This window comes from Salvelinus alpinus, chromosome 3 (assembly GCF_045679555.1).
Source record: "Salvelinus alpinus chromosome 3, SLU_Salpinus.1, whole genome shotgun sequence".
NCBI classification, from domain to species: Eukaryota; Metazoa; Chordata; class Actinopteri; order Salmoniformes; family Salmonidae; genus Salvelinus; species Salvelinus alpinus.
This window is the reverse complement of record NC_092088.1, coordinates 102439978-102465593: the sequence shown is the minus strand read 5'-3', so window position 1 is coordinate 102465593 and position 25616 is coordinate 102439978. Positions and strand designations below refer to the sequence as shown.

Genomic DNA, 25616 nt, shown 5'->3' with positions numbered 1-25616 from the left:
CCCCCCATTAAAAAGATAGAGGAAGGAATGTACAGACAGACAGTAGCTCTCAAAGTCTTGTCCATCGCCGTCCTCATGTCCCTGTTCCTGTGGGAGGAAGTGGCGTTGAGAAACAACACCAATCCCAGACGGACCCCTAGCGCCCTACGCCCTCTGAGAGGATTTGATTGGTACAAGCAATAGGGTGAAACTTCCCCCTAGCCTATCAGAGGGAAAGGGTGGAGCTACTTCCCTATTGATTGACCTAATAATTTAAAATAATTTATTGATTGCACGGGTCAAATCATCTCAGATCCCCACGTGCATCGGGTTTAGGTGACCGTTTGGTAATGGGACGACATCCACTAGTTCTAGTGCAGAGAATTTATACAAGTTGTATTCTGTTCATACCCAGTACATCGTTATACAAACCAGCTGTTTATTATGTTCATACCCAGTACATCATTATACAAACCAGCTGTTTATTCTGTTCATACCCAGTACATCATTATACAAACCAGCTGTTTATTCAGTTCATACCCAGTACATCATTATACAAACCAGCTGTTTATTCAGTTCATACCCAGTACATCATTATACAAACCAGCTGTTTATTATGTTCATACCCAGTACATCATTATACAAACCAGCTGTTTATTCAGTTCATACCCAGTACATCATTATACAAACCAGCTGTTTATTATGTTCATACCCAGTACATCATTATACAAACCAGCTGTTTATTCAGTTCATACCCAGTACATCATTATACAAACCAGCTGTTTATTCAGTTCATACCCAGTACATCATTATACAAACCAGCTGTTTATTCAGTTCATACCCAGTACATCATTATACAAACCAGCTGTTTATTCTGTTCATACCCAGTACATCATTATACAAACCAGCTGTTTATTCAGTTCATACCCAGTACATCATTATACAAACCAGCTGTTTATTCTGTTCATACCCAGTACATCATTATACAAACCAGCTGTTTATTCAGTTCATACCCAGTACATCATTATAAGGCATTCAGGTAAAAAAGAGAAATGCTGATAGCCCAGACAGAGACCCTCCTTCACCTTTCACTCCCAGAAACATGACCCGGTCCCTTCACATGGACTACTGTACTCTACAGGGGTTAGACAGAGACATGACCCGGTCCCTTCACATGGACTACTGTACTCTACAGGGTCCAGTCAGAAACATGACCCGGTCCCTTCACATGGACTACTGTACTCTACAGGGTCCAGTCAGAAACATGACCCGGTCCCTTCACATGGACTACTGTACTCTACAGGGTCCAGTCAGAGACATGACCCGGTCCCTTCACATGGACTACTGTACTCTACAGGGTCCAGTCAGAGACATGACCCGGTCCCTTCACATGGACTACTGTACTCTACAGGGTCCAGTCAGAGACATGACCCGGTCCCTTCACATGGACTACTGTACTCTACAGGGTCCAGTCAGAGACATGACCCGGTCCCTTCACATGGACTACTGTACTCTACAGGGTCCAGTCAGAAACATGACCCGGTCCCTTCACATGGACTACTGTACTCTACAGGGTCCAGTCAGAAACATGACCCGGTCCCTTCACATGGACTACTGTACTCTACAGGGTCCAGTCAGAAACATGACCCGGTCCCTTCACATGGACTACTGTACTCTACAGGGTCCAGTCAGAAACATGACCCGGTCCCTTCACATGGACTACTGTACTCTACAGGGTCCAGTCAGAGACATGACCCGGTCCCTTCACATGGACTACTGTACTCTACAGGGTCCAGTCAGAGACATGACCCGGTCCCTTCACATGGACTACTGTACTCTACAGGGTCCAGTCAGAGACATGACCCGGTCCCTTCACATGGACTACTGTACTCTACAGGGTCCAGTCAGAGACATGACCCGGTCCCTTCACATGGACTACTGTACTCTACAGGGTCCAGTCAGAGACATGACCCGGTCCCTTCACATGGACTACTGTACTCTACAGGGTCCAGTCAGAGACATGACCCGGTCCCTTCACATGGACTACTGTACTCTACAGGGTCCAGTCAGAGACATGACCCGGTCCCTTCACATGGACTACTGTACTCTACAGGGTCCAGTCAGAGACATGACCCGGTCCCTTCACATGGACTACTGTACTCTACAGGGTCCAGTCAGAGACATGACCCGGTCCCTTCACATGGACTACTGTACTCTACAGGGTCCAGTCAGAGACATGACCCGGTCCCTTCACATGGACTACTGTACTCTACAGGGTCCAGTCAGAGACATGACCCGGTCCCTTCACATGGACTACTGTACTCTACAGGGTCCAGTCAGAGACATGACCCGGTCCCTTCACATGGACTACTGTACTCTACAGGGTCCAGTCAGAGACATGACCCGGTCCCTTCACATGGACTACTGTACTCTACAGGGTCCAGTCAGAAACATGACCCGGTCCCTTCACATGGACTACTGTACTCTACAGGGTCCAGTCAGAGACATGACCCGGTCCCTTCACATGGACTACTGTACTCTACAGGGTCCAGTCAGAAACATGACCCGGTCCCTTCACATGGACTACTGTACTCTACAGGGTCCAGTCAGAGACATGACCCGGTCCCTTCACATGGACTACTGTACTCTACAGGGTCCAGTCAGAGACATGACCCGGTCCCTTCACATGGACTACTGTACTCTACAGGGTCCAGTCAGAGACATGACCCGGTCCCTTCACATGGACTACTGTACTCTACAGGGTCCAGTCAGAGACATGACCCGGTCCCTTCACATGGACTACTGTACTCTACAGGGTCCAGTCAGAGACATGACCCGGTCCCTTCACATGGACTACTGTACTCTACAGGGTCCAGTCAGAGACATGACCCGGTCCCTTCACATGGACTACTGTACTCTACAGGGTCCAGTCAGAAACATGACCCGGTCCCTTCACATGGACTACTGTACTCTACAGGGTCCAGTCAGAGACATGACCCGGTCCCTTCACATGGACTACTGTACTCTACAGGGTCCAGTCAGAAACATGACCCGGTCCCTTCACATGGACTACTGTACTCTACAGGGTCCAGTCAGAGACATGACCCGGTCCCTTCACATGGACTACTGTACTCTACAGGGTCCAGTCAGAGACATGACCCGGTCCCTTCACATGGACTACTGTACTCTACAGGGTCCAGTCAGAGACATGACCCGGTCCCTTCACATGGACTACTGTACTCTACAGGGTCCAGTCAGAGACATGACCCGGTCCCTTCACATGGACTACTGTACTCTACAGGGTCCAGTCAGAGACATGACCCGGTCCCTTCACATGGACTACTGTACTCTACAGGGTCCAGTCAGAAACATGACCCGGTCCCTTCACATGGACTACTGTACTCTACAGGGTCCAGTCAGAAACATGACCCGGTCCCTTCACATGGACTACTGTACTCTACAGGGTCCAGTCAGAAACATGACCCGGTCCCTTCACATGGACTACTGTACTCTACAGGGTCCAGTCAGAGACATGACCCGGTCCCTTCACATGGACTACTGTACTCTACAGGGTCCAGTCAGAAACATGACCCGGTCCCTTCACATGGACTACTGTACTCTACAGGGTCCAGTCAGAAACATGACCCGGTCCCTTCACATGGACTACTGTACTCTACAGGGTCCAGTCAGAAACATGACCCGGTCCCTTCACATGGACTACTGTACTCTACAGGGTCCAGTCAGAAACATGACCCGGTCCCTTCACATTTACATTTACATTTAAGTCATTTAGCAGACGCTCTTATCCAGAGCGACTTACAAGTTGGCGACTTACATGGACTACTGTACTCTACAGGGGTTAGACAGAGACATGACCCGGTCCCTTCACATGGACTACTGTACTCTACTTGTCTTTGTCCTTTAAGACTGTCAGCAGGGTTTACCTACTGTACCACCCAACTCCTCTTTCCTTTCACAGTCCCTTTCCCCTGAGGGTGGTAGGAACAGTTCAGGGTCATTCAGTCCCTTTCCCCTGAGGGTGGTAGGAACAGTTCAGGGTCATTCAGTCCCTTTCCCCTGAGTGTGGTAAGAATAGTTCAGGGTCATTTAGTCCCTTTCCCCTGAGGGTGGTAAGAATAGTTCAGGATCATTCAGTCCCTTTCCCCTGAGGGTGGTAAGAATAGTTCAGGGTCATTCAGTCCCTTTCCCCTGAGGGTGGTAAGAATAGTTCAGGGTCATTCAGTCCCTTTCCCCTGAGGGTGGTAAGAATAGTTCAGGGTCATTCAGTCCCATTCCCCTGAGGGTGGTAAGAATAGTTCAGGGTCATTCAGTCCCTTTCCCCTGAGGGTGGTAAGAATAGTTCAGGGTCATTCAGTCCCATTCCCCTGAGGGTGGTAAGAATAGTTCAGGGTCATTCAGTCCCATTCCCCTGAGGGTGGTAAGAATAGTTCAGGGTCATTCAGTCCCATTCCCCTGAGGGTGGTAAGAATAGTTCAGGGTCATTCAGTCCCATTCCCCTGAGGGTGGTAAGAATAGTTCAGGGTCATTCAGTCCCTTTCCCCTGAGGGTGGTAAGAATAGTTCAGGGTCATTCAGTCCCATTCCCCTGAGGGTGGTAAGAATAGTTCAGGGTCATTCAGTCCCTTTCCCCTGAGGGTGGTAAGAATAGTTCAGGGTCATTCAGTCCCTTTCCCCTGAGGGTGGTAAGAATAGTTCAGGGTCATTCAGTCCCTTTCCCCTGAGGGTGGTAAGAATAGTTCAGGGTCATTCAGTCCCTTTCCCCTGAGGGTGGTAAGAATAGTTCAGGGTCATTCAGTCCCTTTCCCCTGAGGGTGGTAAGAATAGTTCAGGGTCATTCAGTCCCTTTCCCCTGAGGGTGGTAAGAATAGTTCAGGGTCATTCAGTCCCATTCCCCTGAGGGTGGTAAGAATAGTTCAGGGTCATTCAGTCCCATTCCCCTGAGGGTGGTAAGAATAGTTCAGGGTCATTCAGTCCCTTTCCCCTGAGGGTGGTAAGAATAGTTCAGGGTCATTCAGTCCCTTTCCCCTGAGGGTGGTAAGAATAGTTCAGGGTCATTCAGTCCCTTTCCCCTGAGGGTGGTGAGAATAGTTCAGGATCATTCAGTCCCTTTCCCCTGAGGGTGGTAGGAATAGTTCAGGGTCATTCAGTCCCTTTCCCCTGAGGGTGGTAAGAATAGTTCAGGATCATTCAGTCCCTTTGCCCTGAGGGTGGTAGGAATAGTTCAGGGTCATTCAGTCCCTTTCCCCTGAGGGTGGTGAGAATAGTTCAGGATCATTCAGTCCCTTTCCCCTGAGGGTGGTAAGAATAGTTCAGGATCATTCAGTCCCTTTCCCCTGAGGGTGGTAAGAATAGTTCAGGATCATTCAGTCCCTTTCCCCTGAGGGTGGTAAGAATAGTTCAGGGTCGTGTTCATTCAGTCCCATTCCCCTGAGGGTGGTAGGAATAGTTCAGGGTCATTCAGTCCCTTTCCCCTGAGGGTGGTAAGAATAGTTCAGGGTCATTTAGTCCCTTTCCCCTGAGGGTGGTAAGAATAGTTCAGGGTCATTTAGTCCCATTCCCCTGAGGGTGGTAAGTATAGTTCAGGGTCATGTTCATTCAGTCCCTTTCCCCTGAGGGTGGTAAGAATAGTTCAGGGTCATGTTCATTCGGGAACATGAGAAAAAAAGCATTAACATTTTGCAGCATTTCTCCTTGGATATATCCAGGTACACCCTCCTCGTTTCAGTCTGTTTTGTTCCGTTTGGGGCCTAATGAACACGACCCGGTTCAGTTCCTCTCGATCTGATCAATGTCCAGATCTCCTCCCAGCTGATACACATCCTTCCTGGTGCCAGTGGCTGCCCAGTCTGTCACGTCATCGCAGACCGGGGAGCTCAGCCAATCCAGCGCCTCAATGGAGATGGCTCGATCCTCCTCCCCAGAGACACTGGTGACGACTCCGCACTCATTGGAGCTGGCGGTTGGCTCGTCCAATCTCTGATCGCCTGCAGAGGCGAAGTCAGTCTCACATTGGTCAGTGGTGCTCAGAGGGGGCGGGCCCTGGGTTGATTGATAGCCGGCGTCCCCAGTGATCCCAGGGCAGCTGAGGCTTTGGAAATTCCGAAGTTTCTGTGGATAAAAACATTTTTTTTAAACACGTTATTTTGTTATGAATATTTATTTGGTCACACAGGAAGAAGCAGAAACTAAAGCAAACCGGGACTGGACTGGGGTAGAGAGGAGAGAGAGTTACACAACATGCAGGATACTGAACAAGTCCCCATGAGCAGTATTGGCAGTTACTTTACAGTTGGTTTCCATGGAGATGCAATATTTCGCTGGCTAGACGGACAGTATTGGACTTGTTCAATAATAGCGGTTGAAGAAACACACACACACCTTGACCTTTTTAATTGTTTGGTTTACCCAACAGTGCAGGAAAGATTTGAGCTAGCTAGCAGACCAGACCCTCCAGCTAGGAGTGTGGCTGACTGACTGAGCTAGCTAGCAGACCAGACCCTTAGTCACCAAACCATGTACAGTCCACTCCCTTAATTAGTCTACTAATTAGCATGAATTACAACCCACGTAAACCCATGATATTCTTCCCCTTCTAACCTGTGTCATCTTGGTCAGATCCAAAGAAGGCCTCTGTTTGTGTGAGTCGGCTGGTCTCCTCCGCTTCATACCCATCTTCTTATCGCTGAGGACGCAGGGCTGAGAGCGACTCCGGGCCAGCCCCCCCTGCCCAGCACGATGCTTCATCTCTGGGGTGGAGTCTGGGGAGCTCAGGGGCGACGCCGGGCCTCCCTGGATCTCTGGGAGGCAGATCTGTTCATGAGAGAGGTAGAGGAAGGGCCTGGGGGACTCTGAGGAGTAAGAGGTGGGGGCTAAGCCGCTGAAGGAGGAAGGGCAGGGGGTGAAGCCAGTGAGATCCAGGGAGAGGGTGTTGGAGCGAGCTGGCAGGCTGAAGCTGGAGCTACGCTGCATGGCAGGGAACCCGAGCTGCTGAGAGCGTGTCCCTCCTGTTGCAAATCCTCTCTGGACACTTCCTCCGCTGTGGCATCGCCTCTTCGCCACAGCCGTCCACACCCCGGACCCCTGGGGCCTCCAGGCCGACCCACAGCCTCCCAGGTCCTCTGAGCAGGAGACGGAGCGGCACTGGCGTTTGGAGGGAGGAGCGGCGGAGGGTGAGGGGGCTGGAGCGGCTGACGCCTCACCCAGGCTCAGGTCCTGTAGCAGGGTGGTGATGGTGCCTGGGATGGAGGTGATGCTGGTGGGACTCAGTCCTGCGTCTCTGTCCCCACAGCGGACTGAACTCTGGTAGTAGTGGGGGGGTAGAACCTCAGAGGGCAGGACATCCCACAGGTTTTCCAGGCAACTGGACTCCACTGAGGGTCTCTGGTGATGCAGGGCTCCACAACACGCCCGGCCCAGACCCACGTCACCCCACCTGCTGCCGGTCTCTGAAACACAACACGCAAATAGTCAGGTGGGGAACATAAAGGTCTACAACAACATGGAAATAGTCGAGGGGAACATTGAGCCTACAACACAACATACTGACTGGTTTTCTGATCCACACCCCTACTTTTTATTTTAAGGTATCTGTGACCAACAGATGCATATCTGTATTCCCAGTCTTGTGAAATCCATAGATTAGGGCCTAATGAATTTATTTAAAATTTACTGATTTCCTTTAGATAAACTGTCAGGTCAATAAAAAAAAAAAAAAAAAAAAAAAGTTTAATTTTGCATTTATATTTGTGTTCAGTTGTAGAACTTATTTTATTGTACTGATCAACATCATTTTGTATAGAAGTAATCTTTCATAAAAGGGTGCGCTGTCTCTTTAAGAAATGACAGCATTCTCGAGGCTGTGGAATCTGACTTTGTGGAATCTAGTGGAAACCAAAACGAGGAGGCGACTTGAACCTATAATGTTTTTGGTGGCAATCAGCTTTGAAATAAACACATTTTTGCATCACAAAGTAAATGTTAGGGTAGTGATTTCCCTTGGGCTCTCGAGTGGCACAGCGGTCTCAGGCTCTACATCGCAGCGCTAGAGGGGTCACTATAGACACCCTGGTTCGAATCCACAGTATCATAACCGGCCGTGATTGGGAGTCCCATAGGGCGCCGCCCTATCGGCCCAGCGTCGTCCGGGTTTAGCCGTCATCATAAATAAGAATTTGTTCTTAACCGACTTGCCTGGTTAAATATATATATATATTTTTATTACAAAAAAATAAGCTAGCAAGGAAAGTTATCCTAGTAGAAGTTAGCCTACTGGAAGCTACAACGTATGGTTTTGCATTTCAAAATACTGTTGTAGCCCGTATGGACATTGTTCTGTGAACAGTAATTAACAGGTTCAACATTTCTACAAGCCGTGTTGCATTATTCAAGCGTGTTAACTTCTGTTACAACGTGAGTGGAGAACTAACAATGCAGCCAAACAGCTCTAGCAATGAATGAGGAAGTGTATCTGAAAATGGGCGTTGTGAAACAGGTGAGATGTAGTCATGGCTCTATGTAGCACTGTGCGCCTCCCATAGTCTGTTCTGGACTTGGGGACTGTGAAGAGACCTCTGGTGGCATGTCTTGTGGGGTATGGATGGGTGCCCTGAGCTGTGTGTTAGTAGTTCAAATCAGACAGCTCGGTGCTTTCTACATGTCAATACCTCTTACAAAAACAAGTAGAGATGAAGTCAATCTCTCCTCTACTTTGAGCCAGGAGAGATTGACATGCATATCATTAACGTTAGCTCTCTGTGTACTTTTAAGGGCCAGCCGTGCTGCCCTGTTCTGAGCCAACAACCTGCCTCGTTGATAGTGCTGTTAAGAAGGTAGAGCAGCGCTTTATTATGGACAGACTTCTCATCTTAGCTACTGTTGTATCTACATGTTTTTGACCATGACAGTTTACAATCCAGGGTTACTCCAAGCAGTTTAGTCACCTCAACTTGCTCAATTTCCACATTATTTTAGGGTTAAGTGAATGATTTGTCCCAAATACAACGCTTTTTGTTTCGAAAATATTTAGAACTAACTTATTCCTTGCCACCCATTCTGAAATGAACTGCAGCTCTTTGTTAAGTGTTGAAGCTGTACTAGCTGATGTGTATAGCGTTGAGTCATCCGCATACATAGACACCCTGGCTTTACTCAAGGCCAGTAGCATGTTGTTCGTAAATATTGAAAAAAAAGCAAGGGGCCTAAACAGCTACCCTGGGGAATTCCTGATTCTACCAGGATTATGTTGTAGATGCTTCCATTAAAGAACACCCTCTGTGTTCTGTTAGACAGGTAACTCTTTATCCACATTATAGCAGGGGGTGTAAAGCCATAACACATACGTTTTTCCAGTAGCAGACTATGATCGATAATGTCAAAGGCAGCACTGAAGTCTACCAAGACAGGCCCCTACAATCTTTTTATTGTCGGCTTCCTTTTAGCTAAGCCTAACCGTTTTGCTAACCTTAATTATCCTCCTAACCTGCCATGTTAATTATCCTAAACTTCTGTTTCTAACCTTAACCTCATTCTCCTTATAATTATCCTCCTAACCTTCTATGTTTCTTGTCCTGCCGCGTTAGTTCTCCTAACCTACCTAACCGGCTTAGCTAAAAAGCGTAGGTTTCGATACACCCACTGGTGTGGATTCTCCCACTTCCTGAGCTCAATGTCTTACTAAGCCACACCTATAATTCCAACTAAATCCATTACTAGGCTAAATTCAGAGCTGTTATTTGGTCTTGGGTAAATTTCCTGTCAGAAACATCTCATTCTCAGTAAGCCAGCCACTCCTACACAGCCATTGGGCCTAGTCCACAGGCCACTCCTACACAGCCATTGGGCCTAGTCCACAGGCCACTCCTACAGCCATTGGGCCTAGTCCACAGGCCACTCCTACACAGCCATTGGGCCTAGTCCACAGGCCACTCCTACAGCCATTGGACCTAATCCACGGGCCACTCCTACAGCCATGATATCCACACTCACCCATGACTCCGCAAGAGAAGAGTGCTGTCCCCTGGAGGCTCATGGTCTCTGCCTTGATCTGTGGAAACACAAGACATCACATCAGGAAACAACACCTCCCTTTGGGTTGGAAAGTCCCTCCACCAAGTCACCCTACCTCCCCACTGGAGCGTAACGTTCCGTCACCTCCCCACTGGAGCTTAATGTTCCGTCACCTCCCCACTGAAGCTTAACGTTCCGTCACCTCCCCACTGGAGCTTAACGTTCCGTCACCTCCCCACTGGAGCTTAACGTTCCGTCACCTCCCCACTGGAGCTTAACGTTCCGTCACCTCCCCACTGGAGCTTAACGTTCCGTCACCTCCCCACCGGAGCTTAACGTTCCGTCACCTCCCCACTGGAGCTTAACGTTCTGCCACCAAGTCACCTCCCCACTGGAGCTTAACGTTCTGTCACCAAGTCACCTCCCCACTGGAGCTTAACGTTCTGTCACCAAGTCACCTCCCCACTGGAGCTTAACGTTCTGTCACCAAGTCACCTCCCCACTGGAGCTTAACGTTCTGTCACCAAGTCACCTCACCACTGGAGCTTAACGTTCTGTCACCAAGTCACCTCCCCACTGGAGCTTAACGTTCTGTCACCAAGTCACCTCCCCACTGGAGCTTAACGTTCTGTCACCAAGTCACCTCCCCACTGGAGCTTAACGTTCTGTATGTACATACAGAGCTCTACACAATGAAACAGGAAGTGTAAGCTAGCATCACCTACCCCCTAGATATGTAATGCAAAGAAGGGGTCTAATGCAAACCACAAAAACAATAGTCTCTACCAGTGTGTGTGTGTGTGGTGTTTTTGTAGGTCTATGTAAATGTGGCAAGAAAGAAGACGTTAGAGAGAGTGACTGCAGCTGTGGAATGGATTCCACCTGGGCACATTAAAATGTCCTCTTATCCACTACATATTGGCCTATAGGGCTCTGGTACAAAGTCATGTGACTATTAGAAATAGGGTGCCCTTTAAAAGACACAGGCCTAGTCAGTCCAGTCTCCACTTTAAAACAGAGGATCAGTCTCCTTGAGACTGGGCATGATGATGACGTGTCACGTGGACAGAGGGAAAACTCAAGTCCACATTACAGGGAGAATTTTCCCCCTGTGCTAATGAGAGGAACGATGAAGGCTTCTCTTCTCCGGTGAAAAACACGAGTCAGAGTTGACCAGCCTCCTCGTTGTTTCTAAAGGTTGAGTCATATAGTCCACTACTGTTACCCAGAACCTTATGGGCCCGGGTCAAAAGTAGTGGACTTTATAAAGAATGGCCCTTTATTTTTCCAGAAGAGTAATGAACGGAAGGAACCAAAACGAGAGGCCTCCGGAGGGGAAGGGAAGGAACCAAAACGAGAGGCCTCCGGAGGGGAAGGGAAGGAACCAAAACGAGAGGCCTCCGGGGGGGGAAGGGAAGGAACCAAAACGAGAGGCCTCCGGAGGGGAAGGGAAGGAACCAAAACGAGAGGCCTCCGGGGGGGGAAGGGAAGGAACCAAAACGAGAGGCCTCCGGAGGGGAAGGGAGGGGAACCGAGAGGCCTCCGGAAGGGAACCGAGAGGCCTCCGGAAGGGAACCGAGAGGCCTCCGGAGTGGAAGGAACTACATGACACAGCCTTCAGTCCCTCGTGATAACATGCTGAGCTTTTACCAGTCAATCATGAATCAATGTGATAAAAACTATCCTTTTAAATCAAGTGAGTAATGTTCAAATAATGTAAGAGCGTTTTCCATCACTTCCTGAATGGAAATGATAGCAGGAGAAAGCAATGCTTTGAGTTGGAGTGAATTCAACCCAAGGGAAGTTGGGCCTAAGACCATTAGTAAAGGCTTATAGCATCAAACCCAGCCGCTGTAATCACAGGACGCATCCCCAAATGGAACAGCCATATTCCCCTTTATAGTGGAATAGGACAATCATTTATTATACTGTAAGGAAGTAAACTGTTCCATCTTTGGGATGGTGAAGAATATGGCAGATAGATTAACGTCTTGATGCTGTCTAATCTACACCGGGCTTGGTGTTTCCTACCGACTGACAGGATGGGCTTGGTGTTTCCTACCGACTGACAGGATGGGCTTGGTGTTTCCTACCGACTGACAGGATGGGCTTGGTGTTTCCTACCGACTGACAGGATGGGCTCGGTGTTTCCTACCGACTGACAGGATGGGCTTGGTGTTTCCTACCGACTGACAGGATGGGCTTGGTGTTTCCTACCGACTGACAGGATGGGCTTGGTGTTTCCTACCGACTGACTGGATGGGCTTGGTGTTTCCTACCGACTGACAGGATGGGCTTGGTGTTTCCTACCGACTGACAGGATGGGCTTGGTGTTTCCTACCGACTGACAGGATGGGCTTGGTGTTTCCTACCGACTGACAGGATGGGCTTGGTGTTTCCTACCGACTGACAGGATGGGCTTGGTGTTTCCTACCGACTGACAGGATGGGCTTGGTGTTTCCTACCGACTGACAGGATGGGCTCGGTGTTTCCTACCGACTGACAGGATGGGCTCGGTGTTTCCTACCGACTGACAGGATGGGCTCGGTGTTTCCTACCGACTGACAGGATGGGCTTGGTGTTTCCTACCGACTGACAGGATGGGCTTGGTGTTTCCTACCGACTGACAGGATGGGCTTGGTGTTTCCTACCGACTGACAGGATGGGCTTGGTGTTTCCTACCGACTGACAGGATGGGCTTGGTGTTTCCTACCGACTGACAGGATGGGCTTGGTGTTTCCTACCGACTGACAGGATGGGCTCGGTGTTTCCTACCGACTGACAGGATGGGCTTGGTGTTTCCTACCGACTGACAGGATGGGCTTGGTGTTTCCTACCGACTGACAGGATGGGCTTGGTGTTTCCTACCGACTGACAGGATGGGCTTGGTGTTTCCTACCGACTGACAGGATGGGCTTGGTGTTTCCTACCGACTGACAGGACGGGCTTGGTGTTTCCTACCGACTGACAGGATGGGCTTGGTGTTTCCTACCGACTGACAGGATGGGCTCGGTGTTTCCTACCGACTGACAGGATGGTTGACATCAGTATACTGACTAAACACCGGGCTCTGTGTTTCCTACCGACTGACAGGACGGTTGACATCAGTATACTGACTAAACACTGTACAAACATACAATCACGTAGGATATATGCAAATAACAAAGCCATATACAAAGGTGTGTGTGTGTGTGTGTGTGTGTGTGTGTGTGTGTGTGTGTGTGTGTAGATAACTTCTCACCAGCTCCAAATGGGTCTCTTTGACTTTGGACTTTACATCGTCGACACCCGGCTTCTTTTCCAGTTATTTTTTGCGTAAATGATCACCATGGCAACGCCGCCCCACATCTCCGCAGCCACACTCTATTCCAGCGCATTGGGCTGTGAATGGGGTTGGTGATGGAGGCCATCTTGACGATCTTCAGCACCTCCCGGAACGTCTACTTCCTGTCACTCCTCTGTCGCAAGAAACACACAGACGAGCAAAGGGATTAGAATTCTGTCCATTTCTGGACCATATTCCTCAACAACCCTCAACCCAGACCTCATGTTCCAGCTGAACTGTGGGGCGGTCAGTATCCCTGAACCTTATTCCTCAACAACCCTCAACCCAGACCTCATGTTCCAGCTGAACTGTGGGCTGGTCAGAATCCCTGAAGGGGCTCTCTCATAAGCCTGATCCAAGATCTGTTTGCAATGGAAATGACAATGATCATGGGAGTTGGAGATACCGTACAAACAGATCTGGGACAGGCTACAGCATCTCTCCAGACCAGGTGCAGTGCTGTTTAAAGCTCTCTGGCAGCTCAGACAGTCAGTCTCATCAGAATTTGAGGTCTCCAACGACACACTCTTGCAGATACCAACAGGAGAAAGTCAGTGGTTGGACAAGAGCCATTCATTCCAGAACCACAGTAGAAGATGAGAGGAGGACTGCGCAGAGGGTCTGAGAGGAGGACTGCGCAGAGGGTCTGAGAGGAGGACTGCGCAGAGGGTCTGAGAGGAGGACTGCGCAGAGGGTCTGAGAGGAGGACTGCGCAGAGGGTCTGAGAGGAGGACTGCGCAGAGGGTCTGAGAGGAGGACTGCGCAGAGGGTCTGAGAGGAGGACTGCGCAGAGGGTCTGAGAGGAGGACTGCGCAGAGGGTCTGAGAGGAGGACCGCGCAGAGGGTCTGAGAGGAGGACCGCACAGAGGGTCTGAGAGGAGGACCGCACAGAGGGTCTGAGAGGAGGACTGCACAGAGGGTCTGAGAGGAGGACTGCACAGAGGGTCTGAGAGGAGGACTGCACAGAGGGTCTGAGAGGGGTTGGGTGAAGAGAGGGTCAGATGAATGACAGAACAATTGCAGAGAGGAGGAGAGCGCTGGGAGAGAGAAGAGCGCGAGAAGAGAGAGTGAGGAGAGAGCAGGGAGGAAGGGGAGAGAGCGAGGAGAGATCTTGTCTGTGGAACAAAGACGTTTTGTCTTGATCATAATGAACAGAGAGGAGAAACAATACGAGCTGACAGAGAGAAGTCAGAATATAAACTCATCACAAGACTGCAGGGGGCTGACTGACCACCGTGACGGTACGATCTCCATCACTAGACCTAACAGTGATCAAGTCACAGCAAAGTGAGGACAGGACGTCACACCCTTTCCTGGTTGATAAAAATTCGAATAGGTCGCCTAAAATTGGGCTCCCGAGTGGTGCAGTGGTCTGTATCACAACCGGCCGTGATCGGGAGTCCCTTAGGGCGGAGCAGAACTGGCCCAGCGTCGTCCGGGTTAAAGGTTTGTACCATCTAAACCTCTGGGAAATATCTTATTAAACAAAAATATTATATTTTCAGCTGTTTAAAACTGTACAAAACCAAAAGACGCAAAAAAAAATATTTAAGAACGTGAAGACTAGAAAAAGTGCACATAGAACATATATACCGCTTCTTAGACTTGCTTTCAATAAGAACGACAGATCTATAACTCACATTTCTATGATAATTTGATCAGGTCAGGAAGAGAAAATAAAAGTTACATATTGCAGCTTTAAATATTTTTAAATGCTTTAAAGAGCTAAATTGGCTCTGGACTAGACACCAGCTGGTAACATGGGCCCTCAGTAAGTGGACTGGGTGAATCAGTCACACAAAAATCACACAGCGGGTGACGGGGGTCGGGCCAGCGACAGAGCGGGTGACGGGGGTCGGGCCAGCGACAGAGCGGGTGACGGGGGTCGGGCCAGCGACAGAGCGGGTGACGGGGGTCGGGCCAGCGACAGAGCGGGTGACGGGGGTCGGGCCAGCGACAGAGCGGGTGACGGGCGTCGGGCCAGCGACAGAGCAGGTGACTGGGGTCGGGCCAGCGACAGAGCGGGTGACGGGGGTCGGGTCAGCGACAGAGCGGGTGACGGGGGTCGGGCCAGCGACAGAGCGGGTGACGGGGTCGGGCCAACGACAGAGCAGGTGACGGGGGTCGGGCCAGCGACAGAGCGGGTGACGGGGGTCGGGCCAGCGACAGAGCAGGTGACGGGGGTCGGGCCAACGACACAGCGACAGAGCAGGTGACGGGGTCGGGCCAACGACACAGCGACAGAGCAGGTGACGGGGTCGGGCCAAAAGGTAGCCAGTCTACTGTAGACAGTGCGTAACCATTAACTACCACAGCACCCTGTCCTGTCCCCTTCCAGGCCAGTCATTACTTAAAAGAACCACCTCAAAACACTGTTGGAGCTGAGGAGGTCCATGTAATACATTACCCATAAGGCTCTGGTCAAAGGTAGTGCAGTGTCTAGGGAACAGGGTGACACTAGACTGACACTGAACACCATCCATCCACGCGGCTCCGACCCCCTGCCTGGTTAGCATCCACGCGGCTCCGACCCCCTGCCTGGTTACCATCCACGCGGCTCCGACCCCCTGCCTGGTTACCATCCACGCGGCTCCGACCCCCTGCCTGGTTACCATCCACGCGGCTCCGACCCCCTGCCTGGTTACCATCCACGCGGCTCCGACCCCCTTCCTGGTTAGCATCCACGCGGCTCCGACCCCCTGCCTGGTTACCATCCACGCGGCTCCGACCCCCTGCCTGGTTAGCATCCACGCGGCTCCGACCCCCTGCCTGGTTAGCATCCACGCGGCTCCGACCCCCTGCCTGGTTAGCATCCACGCGGCTCCGACCCCCTGCCTGGTTACCATCCACGCGGCTCCGACCCCCTGCCTGGTTACCATCCACGCGGCTCCGACCCCCTGCCTGGTTACCATCCACGCGGCTCCGACCCCCTGCCTGGTTACCATCCACGCGGCTCCGACCCCCTGCCTGGTTACCATCCACGCGGCTCCGACCCCCTGCCTGGTTACCATCCACGCGGCTCCGACCCCCTGCCTGGTTACCATCCACGCGGCTCCGACCCCCTGCCTGGTTACCATCCACGCGGCTCCGACCCCCTGCCTGGTTACTATCCACGCGGCTCCGACCCCCTGCCTGGTTACCATCCACGCGGCTCTGACCCCCTGCCTGGTTAGCAACACGGCTCTGACCCCCTGCCTGGTTAGCAACACGGCTCTGACCCCCTGCCTGGTTAGCAACACGGCTCTGACCCCCTGCCTGGTTACCATCCACACGGCTCTGACCCCCTGCCTGGTTAGCAACACGGCTCTGACCCCTGCCTGGTTACAGTTTAGCAGGGCCTCTGCTTTAAGTTTCATCCCTGCATGAGAAACCAAACTACTGTCAGCGCCAGGAGACATGCTGCTAGTCCTGTCTGTTTTTTTAATTCACCTTTATTTAACCAGGTAGGCCAGTTGAGAACAAGTTCTCATTTACAACTGCGACCTGGCCAAGATAAATCAAAGCAGTGCGACAAACAGAGTTACACATGTAATAAACAAACAGTCAATAATACAGTAGAAAAATCTATATACAGTGTGTGCAAATGAGGTAAGATTAGGGAGGTAAGGCAATAAATAGCCTGCAGTGGCGAAATAATTACAATTTAGCAATTAAACACTGGAGTGATAAGAAGTGCAGAAGATGAGCATGCAGGTAGAGATACTGGGGTGCAAAGGAGCAAAAGAAAATAACAATATGGGGATGAGGTAGTTGGGTGTGCTATTTACAGATGGGCTATGTACAGGTGCAGTGATCTGTGAGCTGCTCTGACAGCTGATGCTTAAAGTTAGTGACTGTCTGTCTGTCCCAGGAGTCCCTAGACTAGACATGCTGCTAGTACTGTCTGTCTGTCCCAGGAGTCCCTAGACTAGACATGCTGCTAGTGATGTCTGTCTGTCCCAGGAGTCCCTAGACTAGACATGCTGCTAGTGACTGTCTGTCTGTCCCAGGAGTCCCTAGACTAGACATGCTGCTAGTGATGTCTGTCTGTCCCAGGAGTCCCTAGACTAGACATGCTGCTAGTGATGTCTGTCTGTCCCAGGAGTCCCTAGACTAGACATGCTGCTAGTGATGTCTGTCTGTCCCAGGAGTCCCTAGACTAGACATGCTGCTAGTACTGTCTGTTACTTTATTTAGTTTTTACAAGGACAGTGCATATTAATAAAACAGGTCTCTAAATGTGCCCGTTTTAACCAGCGAGCCTCTCGACCACGGTAGACTATTTTGGGGTGTTAGAAGATAAGACGGCTCTCTGCAGTATTGGGCTTGATTGGTGATGGAGAACGGAGACTTCCTCTGTGGTCACAGTCAGCCTTTCAAACAGTGTCATTTCTGAGGTGTATAAAGTTGCTGAAACAGCTAAGGCCATCTCGTGGTTTAAAACACCAGAGAGAAAGAACTGGGTCTAGAGGAAACCACAGTGCCAAATGAGGACAGGGGGATGGATAGACACAACAGTGTAGAATACTCTGAGCCGAGTCACCCTGAGCTGTTCTGGAGCTGGGTCACTCTGAGCTGTTCTGGAGCTGATAGGAGCTGGGTCACTCTGAGCTGTTCTGGAGCTGATAGGAGGAGAGCTGGGTCACCCTGAGCTGCTCTGGAGCTGATAGGAGCTGGGTCACTCTGAGCTGTTCTGGAGCTGATAGGAGGAGAGCTGGGTCACCCTGAGCTGTTCTGGAGCTGGGTCACTCTGAGCTGTTCTGGAGCTGATAGGAGGAGAGCTGGGTCACCCTGAGCTGTTCTGGAGCTGGGTCACTGAGCTGTTCTGGAGCTGATAGGAGGAGAGCTGGGTCACCCTGAGCTGTTCTGGAGCTGATAGGAGGAGAGCTGGGTCACTCTGAGCTGTTCTGGAGCTGATAGGAGGAGAGCTGGGTCACTGAGCTGTTCTGGAGCTGATAGGAGGAGAGCTGGGTCACTCTGAGCTGTTCTGGAGCTGATAGGAGGAGAGCTGGGTCACTCTGAGCTGTTCTGGAGCTGATAGGAGGAGAGCTGGGTCACCCTGAGCTGTTCTGGAGCTGATAGGAGCTGGGTCACCCTGAGCTGTTCTGGAGCTGATAGGAGGAGAGCTGGGTCACCCTGAGCTGTTCTGGAGCTGATAGGAGGAGAGCTGGGTCACCCTGAGCTGTTCTGGAGCTGATAGGAGGAGAGCTGGGTCACCCTGAGCTGTTCTGGAGCTGATAGGAGGAGAGCTGGGTCACCCTGAGCTGTTCTGGAGCTGATAGGAGCTGGGTCACCCTGAGCTGATTGGAGCAGAGCTGGGTCACCCTGAGCTGTTCTGGAGCTGATAGGAGCTGGGTCACCCTGAGCTGATTGGAGCAGAGCTGGGTCACCCTGAGCTGATTGGAGCAGAGCTGGGTCACCCTGAACTGCTCTGGAGCTGATAGGAGCTGGGTCACCCTGAGCTGTTCTGGAGCTGATAGGAGCTGGGTCACCCTGAGCTGTTCTGGAGCTGATAGGAGCTGGGTCACCCTGAGCTGCTCTGGAGCTGATAGGAGCTGGGTCACCCTGAGCTGCTCTGGAGCTGATAGGAGCTGGGTCACCCGGAGCTGCTCTGGAGCTGATAGGAGCTGGGTCACCCGGAGCTGCTCTGGAGCTGATAGGAGCTGGGTCACCCTGAGCTGTTCTGGAGCTGATAGGAGCTGGGTCACCCTGAGCTGCTCTGGAGCTGATAGGAGCTGGGTCACCCTGAGCTGCTCTGGGGCTGATAGGAGCTGGGTCACCCTGAGCTGCTCTGGGGCTGATAGGAGGAGAGCTTCAAGGTTTCTGTGTTGAGTACAGAACAAATTGAGACATGGGTAGGCTATTCAGTTAGAAAAATTGCATTATGCAATATACAGTGTGATCCTGTAGAGAACAAGTTGCGACTGCAGTTAAGTGAGCCTTAAAATGTTACATCATATTTGTGTCTCTGAGAAATGTTCTATCGATTTCCAGGGTCAGTGGGACACAGTAATGGTTTAGGAGGCCCTGATCCGTGTCTGAGAGACTAGTGGGACACAGTGATGGTTTAGGAGGCCCTGAGCCGTGTCTGAGAGACTAGTGGGACACAGTGATGGTTTACGAGGACCTGAGCCGTGTCTGAGAGACTAGTGGGACACAGTGATGGTTTAGGAGGACCTGAGCCGTGTCTGAGAGACTAGTGGGACACAGTAATGGTTTAGGAGGCCCTGAGCCGTGTCTGAGAGACTAGTGGAACACAGTAATGGTTTAGGAGGACCTGAGCCGTGTCCGAGAGACTAGTGGGACACAGTAATGGTTTAGGAGGCCCTGAGCCGTGTCTGAGAGACTAGTGGGACACAGTAATGGTTTAGGAGAACCTGAGCCGTGTCCGAGAGACTAGTGGGACACAGTAATGGTTTAGGAGGCCCTGATCCGTGTCCGAGAGACTAGTGGAACACAGTGATGGTTTAGGAGGCCCTGAGCCGTGTCCGAGAGACTAGTGGGACACAGTAATGGTTTAGGAGGACCTGAGCCGTGTCTGAGAGACTAGTGGGACACAGTAATGGTTTAGGAGGCCCTGAGCCGTGTCTGAGAGACTAGTGGGACACACTAATGGTTTAGGAGGCCCTGAGCCGTGTCTGAGAGACTAGTGGGACACAGTGATGGTTTCATAAGCATGCAGCTGCCCCAGCCACTTACCATAAACACAAAGACCCACCCAGCAAGCCTATGCATGGCAGCCAAGGCAGAGAGGCCTGCTTTTTAGTGGGTTTACTTTATATAAAGAAGGCCTACAGCCTGCAACAACAGCACTGTATACATGGGTTAGGAAACACCACCACCGCCGCGGGTTAGGACACGGCACCGCCGCGGGTTAGGACACGGCACCGCCGCGGGTTAGGACACGGCACCGCCGCGGGTTAGGACACAACACCACCGCCGCGGGTTAGGACACAACACCACCGCCGCGGGTTAGGACACAACACCACCGCCGCGGGTTAGGACACAACACTAGGAAACAGCAGCACCGCGGGTTAGGAAACAGCAGCACCGCGGGTTAGGAAACAGCAGCACCGCGGGTTAGGAAACAGCAGCACCGCGGGTTAGGAAACAGCACCGCGGGTTTGGAAACAGCACCGCGGGTTAGGAAACAGCACCGCGGGTTAGGGAACAGCAGCACCGCGGGTTAGGGAACAGCAGCACCGCGGGTTAGGGAACAGCAGCACCGCGGGTTAGGAAACAGCAGCACCGCGGGTTAGGAAACAGCACCACCGCGGGTTAGGAAACAGCAGCACCGCGGGTTAGGAAACAGCAGCACCGCGGGTTAGGGAACAGCAGCACCGCGGGTTAGGGAACAGCAGCACCGCGGGTTAGGGAACAGCAGCACCGCGGGTTAGGGAACAGCAGCACCGCGGGTTAGGGAACAGCAGCACCGCGGGTTAGGGAACAGCAGCACCGCGGGTTAGGGAACAGCAGCACCGCGGGTTAGGGAACAGCAGCACCGCGGGTTAGGGAACAACAGCACCGCGGGTTAGGGAACAACAGCACCGCGGGTTAGGGAACAACAGCACCGCGGGTTAGGGAACAACAGCACCGCGGGTTAGGGAACAACAGCACCGCGGGTTAGGGAACAACAGCACCGCGGGTTAGGGAACAACAGCACCGCGGGTTAGGAAACAACAGCACCGCGGGTTAGGAAACAACAGCACCGCGGGTTAGGAAACAACAGCACCGCGGGTTAGGAAACAACAGCACCGCGGGTTAGGGAACAACAACACCGTGGGTTAGGGAACAACAACACCGCGGGTTAGGAAAAAACAGCACCGCGGGTTAGGAAACAGCACCGCGGGTTAGGAAACAACACCACCGCGGGTTAGGAAACAACAGCACCGCGGGTTAGGAAACAACAGCACCGCGGGTTAGGAAACAACAGCACCGCGGGTTAGGAAACAACAGCACCGCGGGTTAGGAAACAACAGCACCGCGGGTTAGGGAACAACAACACCGCGGGTTAGGAAACAACAGCACCGCGGGTTAGGAAACAACAGCACCGCGGGTTAGGAAACAACAGCACCGCGGGTTAGGAAACAACAGCACCGCGGGTTAGGAAACAACAGCACCGCGGGTTAGGAAACAACACCACCGCGGGTTAGGAAACAACACCACCGTGGGTTAGGAAACAACACCACCGTGGGTTAGGAAACAACACCACCGTGGGTTAGGAAACAACACCACCGTGGGTTAGGAAACAACACCACCGTGGGTTAGGAAACAACACCACCGTGGGTTAGGAAACAACACCACCGTGGGTTAGGAAACAACACCACCGTGGGTTAGGAAACAACACCACCGTGGGTTAGGAAACAACACCACCGTGGGTTAGGAAACAACACCACCGTGGGTTAGGAAACAACACCACCGTGGGTTAGGAAACAACACCACCGTGGGTTAGGAAACAACACTTTTCTCAAATGTTAGGCGAGTCAGCATTAGGCCAAATATCTAGTCCATGGTAAGGTGAGGTACTGTGAGCAATCTGGAGACACTCCCAAACAACTTTTTTTTTTTTAAACAGCTAACTGCATTGTCACTGACCTATTTAATAGCGTACATGGAGAATAACCCACAAGAGTCATCTCAACGTTCCGTCCTGCTGCCTCGGCTACACGGAGCCTCATGACTGTAACAACTAAACCACAACTGACAACATATTCTTACACCCAGTTGTGATAAAGATCGAGAGGTGTAAGACCACATGTTAACGAATGACTCAAACGCCTGGCTGTTTACCATGAACGATCCCCTTTCTGGCTCCACTTCCTCAATGAATAGGACAAGGCTTAACTAGCTAAATACACCCCAAGCAACCCACATAAACTATCTAGGCCTGACTGAAAAGGAAAGGGGTTTGGCAGGCAGGTTGGTGTTGCAGAAGCCCACCGAATGTTACAATGAGGCTACAGAGCGCACACACACGTTTTAACCTTGGGGGAAAAGGCCAAAAACTGCTATATACTGTAATAACACAATAGGAAGAGAGCTGCTTCTAAAAACTAGTTGGCGTAGCAATCACTGACTACCTTATTGGATCGCTCTCTCTCTCATCTGACAACTTTGATGTCGATCAGCAAAAAAAAGTACAGTATTGAGATACAGGCTAAATATCATGGTCCTACACATTGTTATAGAGAAAGTTGAATAGCGAGCCAACGTCCTGTCGTTGACCGCATTATGGGTCCACGTTATATCGGTTAGCATGTCAACCCGATCTACCCGAGAGGAACAATATTCATTATGAACATTCTCTTATGGTACAATAAGTTCTGAATAAGTGGAATGTTGACATCTATAAAATTCTACTTGATACTGTATGGCCCAAAAGATACATGTTCCTGCCACAGGATCTGCTTGCCAAACTCACGGGATGAAAATGATAGTAACAACGCACCCAATTAATTACAACAGCCATTCAAAAGTTAACAACAACTCCCGTATTTCCTACAGTTCATTCTGGGTTGATTTGATTTAAGGGGACTGCAACGCAGCAGCAGTACAGAAGCCAAGTTCAGACGCGACAAAATCTCTCCTGGATAAACTCGCGTAACGCAACGACATGGTTTTGAAAACAGAAAGGCATCTCGCAGAGCAGGACTTTCCAACATAACACCACTAGCTAGCAGACTGCTATAGTAGAGGCTAGTTGGTAGTAGTAGATACCCTAGTTGTCATGAGCAGCCCATAAAAACTAGCTACTACTGAGACCAAGCCGTGTTCCTCGAAGGCAGAGGTAGTAAACACTATTTAGTTAGACATGTTGCTTTACAGAAAAGTGTTCTTCGCAGTACAATACAGAACATCCAACCTACATTTCTTTGACAGTTGCGTAAAAATGTTGCTACATTTCATCACATCAATTGCTAATTAAAATGTTACAATGAGACAACTTTAATCAAACAGCTACCTCATGAACATCTTCGCTAGTATGCCAGTGGTTTTTCTATGCTTACAAACTAAGCTGCACAACTGGCGAGACAAAGGGAGCCAAGTAGAGAACTTTGTAGCTAACTTTTTCTTAAACAATAACAGTGTCCTTCCTATCAGACATAGTTACATAGCAAGCTTAATGACTGAATAAAATAACTAGTTAAATCAGACAAACACAATTATTGCTTTGACATAAGCCTACCTCGGGGTACGCACGTTTACTACTAGCTAGCTTTCTATGTAGCCAGCTAGATGGCTTGGTAGCTAGCCGCACAGTCAGCTACATGGCTTGGTAGCTAGCCGCACAGTCAGCTACATGGCTTGGTAGCTAACAGCACAGTCAGCTACATGGCTTGGTAGCTAGCAGCACAGTCAGCTACATGGCTTGGTAGCTAACAGCACAGTCAGCTACATGGCTTAGTAGCTAGCTGCACAGTCAGCTACATGGCTTGGTAGCTAACAGCACAGTCAGCTACATGGCTTAGTAGCTAGCTGCACAGTCAGCTACATGGCTTGGTAGCTAGCTGCACAGCTACCTAGCTTGCTAACCTAGAATCTCCTAGCTAAAATGTATAACTATAGTAGCTAAAGTGTTATAACTCACGAGAATCAAGCTGCACATCTCGATGGTCCAATGCCTGCCTGACTTCCACACCAACTTACAGTTAGAAATGCTAAATTGTCTTTAAGTTTTTTTGCAAAAACATAGCTACTGCAACAACAAAAAAAGACAAGCACTGAGTTCAAACTTGCCGTGCTGCACACAACCAGGGGACTGAACTCTCACAACTACCAAACATTGAGCCAGTGTCTAAATTTGCACGCTGTGACAACATGCACTTTGGAGCGAACCATTTATAACTCGTAGGGGTGGTCGGTCTACTGATTAAATATCATGAACAAGGTTGTCGCGCATTTAGCGATACATTATGTGGTTTTGATAGTTTTGATGCGGTCAATAATCCAAACTATGTAAAGATAGTGAGAGATACTGTACCAGACTTTACCAATCACATAGCGCCCACCTCACGTTAACGATGGTCTCATCCACACCGCAGTTATCGAAAGCACATAAAAAAATAAGTCAGATTTAATGTTTGTAATAGTTGTTGTCTGACCGTAAACAACTTTGTGAAAAATGTGGTAATATGTACAAGGATTACACAATGTACATGTATGTGTAAACCACGATAAAGGATTGGTTAACAACCATAGTTATATTGCCAAAACGACTGAAATGTTGGATATTTTTTTAGAGTGACTTTCTGAGCAAATAGTCTCACAGTGGAAGTTTTTTTTCTTTTTTTAAGTATTTTCAAATGACCTAAAAGCATTATGGGTTGGGATGATGTCACTGGAATAACACCAGATATTTGCATAATGTTATGCAGTATGTCAACAGAACACTTGTTTTTGGTCCAGGAAAAGTTGCAAATGTGTTCCAATTTATTTGAGGGTTAACTGCATTTCACCACTAGTCATGTTTCATTATTTATTCTAATTCCCGGACTAGAAGGGTACCGGAACGCCAATTCTAAATCAAAAAAAGACTTCTTAACAGCTTCTACCCCCCAAAGCCATGAGACTCTTATACAGTTAATCAAGTGGCTACACATACTATTTGCATATTCTGGTGGTAATGGGGTTACCGTGGTAACATATCAGAGTGTTCATACCTTCCTGTCTGGTGGTAATGGGGTTACCGTGGTAACATATCAGAGTGGTCATACCTTCCTGTCTGGTGGTAATGGGGTTACCGTGGTTACACGTTAGCGTGTTTATACCTTCCTGTGTGGTGGTAATGGGGTTACCGTGGTAACACGTCAGAGTGTTTATACCTTCCTGTGTGGTGGTTATGGGGTTACCGTGGTAACATGTCATCGTGTTCATACCTTCCTGTCTGGTGGTAATGGTGTTACCGTGGTAACACGTCAGAGTGCGTATACCTTCCTGTGTGGTGGTAATAGTGTTACCGTGGTAACATGTCAGAGTGGACATACCTTCCTGTGTGGTGAAATGGGGTTACCATGGTAACATGTCAGAGTGGTCATATCTTCCTGTCTGGTGTCCATTATACAACAGGAGTTCTCTGATCCTGGTTCAGAATACACCGGGTTTCTCCCTCCCCATATTGACTGATCCTGGTTCAGAATACACAGGGTTTCTCCCTCCCCATATTGACTGATCCTGGTTCAGAATACACAGGGTTTCTCCCTCCCCATATTGACTGATCCTGGTTCAGAATACACAGGGTTTCTCCCTCCCCATATTGACTGATCCTGGTTCAGAATACACCGGGTTTCTCCCTCCCCATATTGACTGAT

The 25616-nt window shown here is 50.2% G+C and overlaps 1 protein-coding gene across 1 annotated transcript; it reads right to left on the bottom strand.

Annotated features, from left to right (window-relative positions):
• Positions 1-3421: 3421 nt before the first annotated feature.
• On the bottom strand, positions 3422-24099 carry LOC139571634 (protein FAM53B-like). The gene is given in 6 exon segments (XM_071394688.1): positions 3422-6107; positions 6597-7444; positions 9984-10041; positions 13246-13308; positions 13311-13462; positions 23897-24099. Coding segments are annotated over 5 exon segments (1353 nt in total). The 5' UTR covers positions 13353-13462; positions 23897-24099; the 3' UTR covers positions 3422-5765.
• Positions 24100-25616: the final 1517 nt, after the last annotated feature.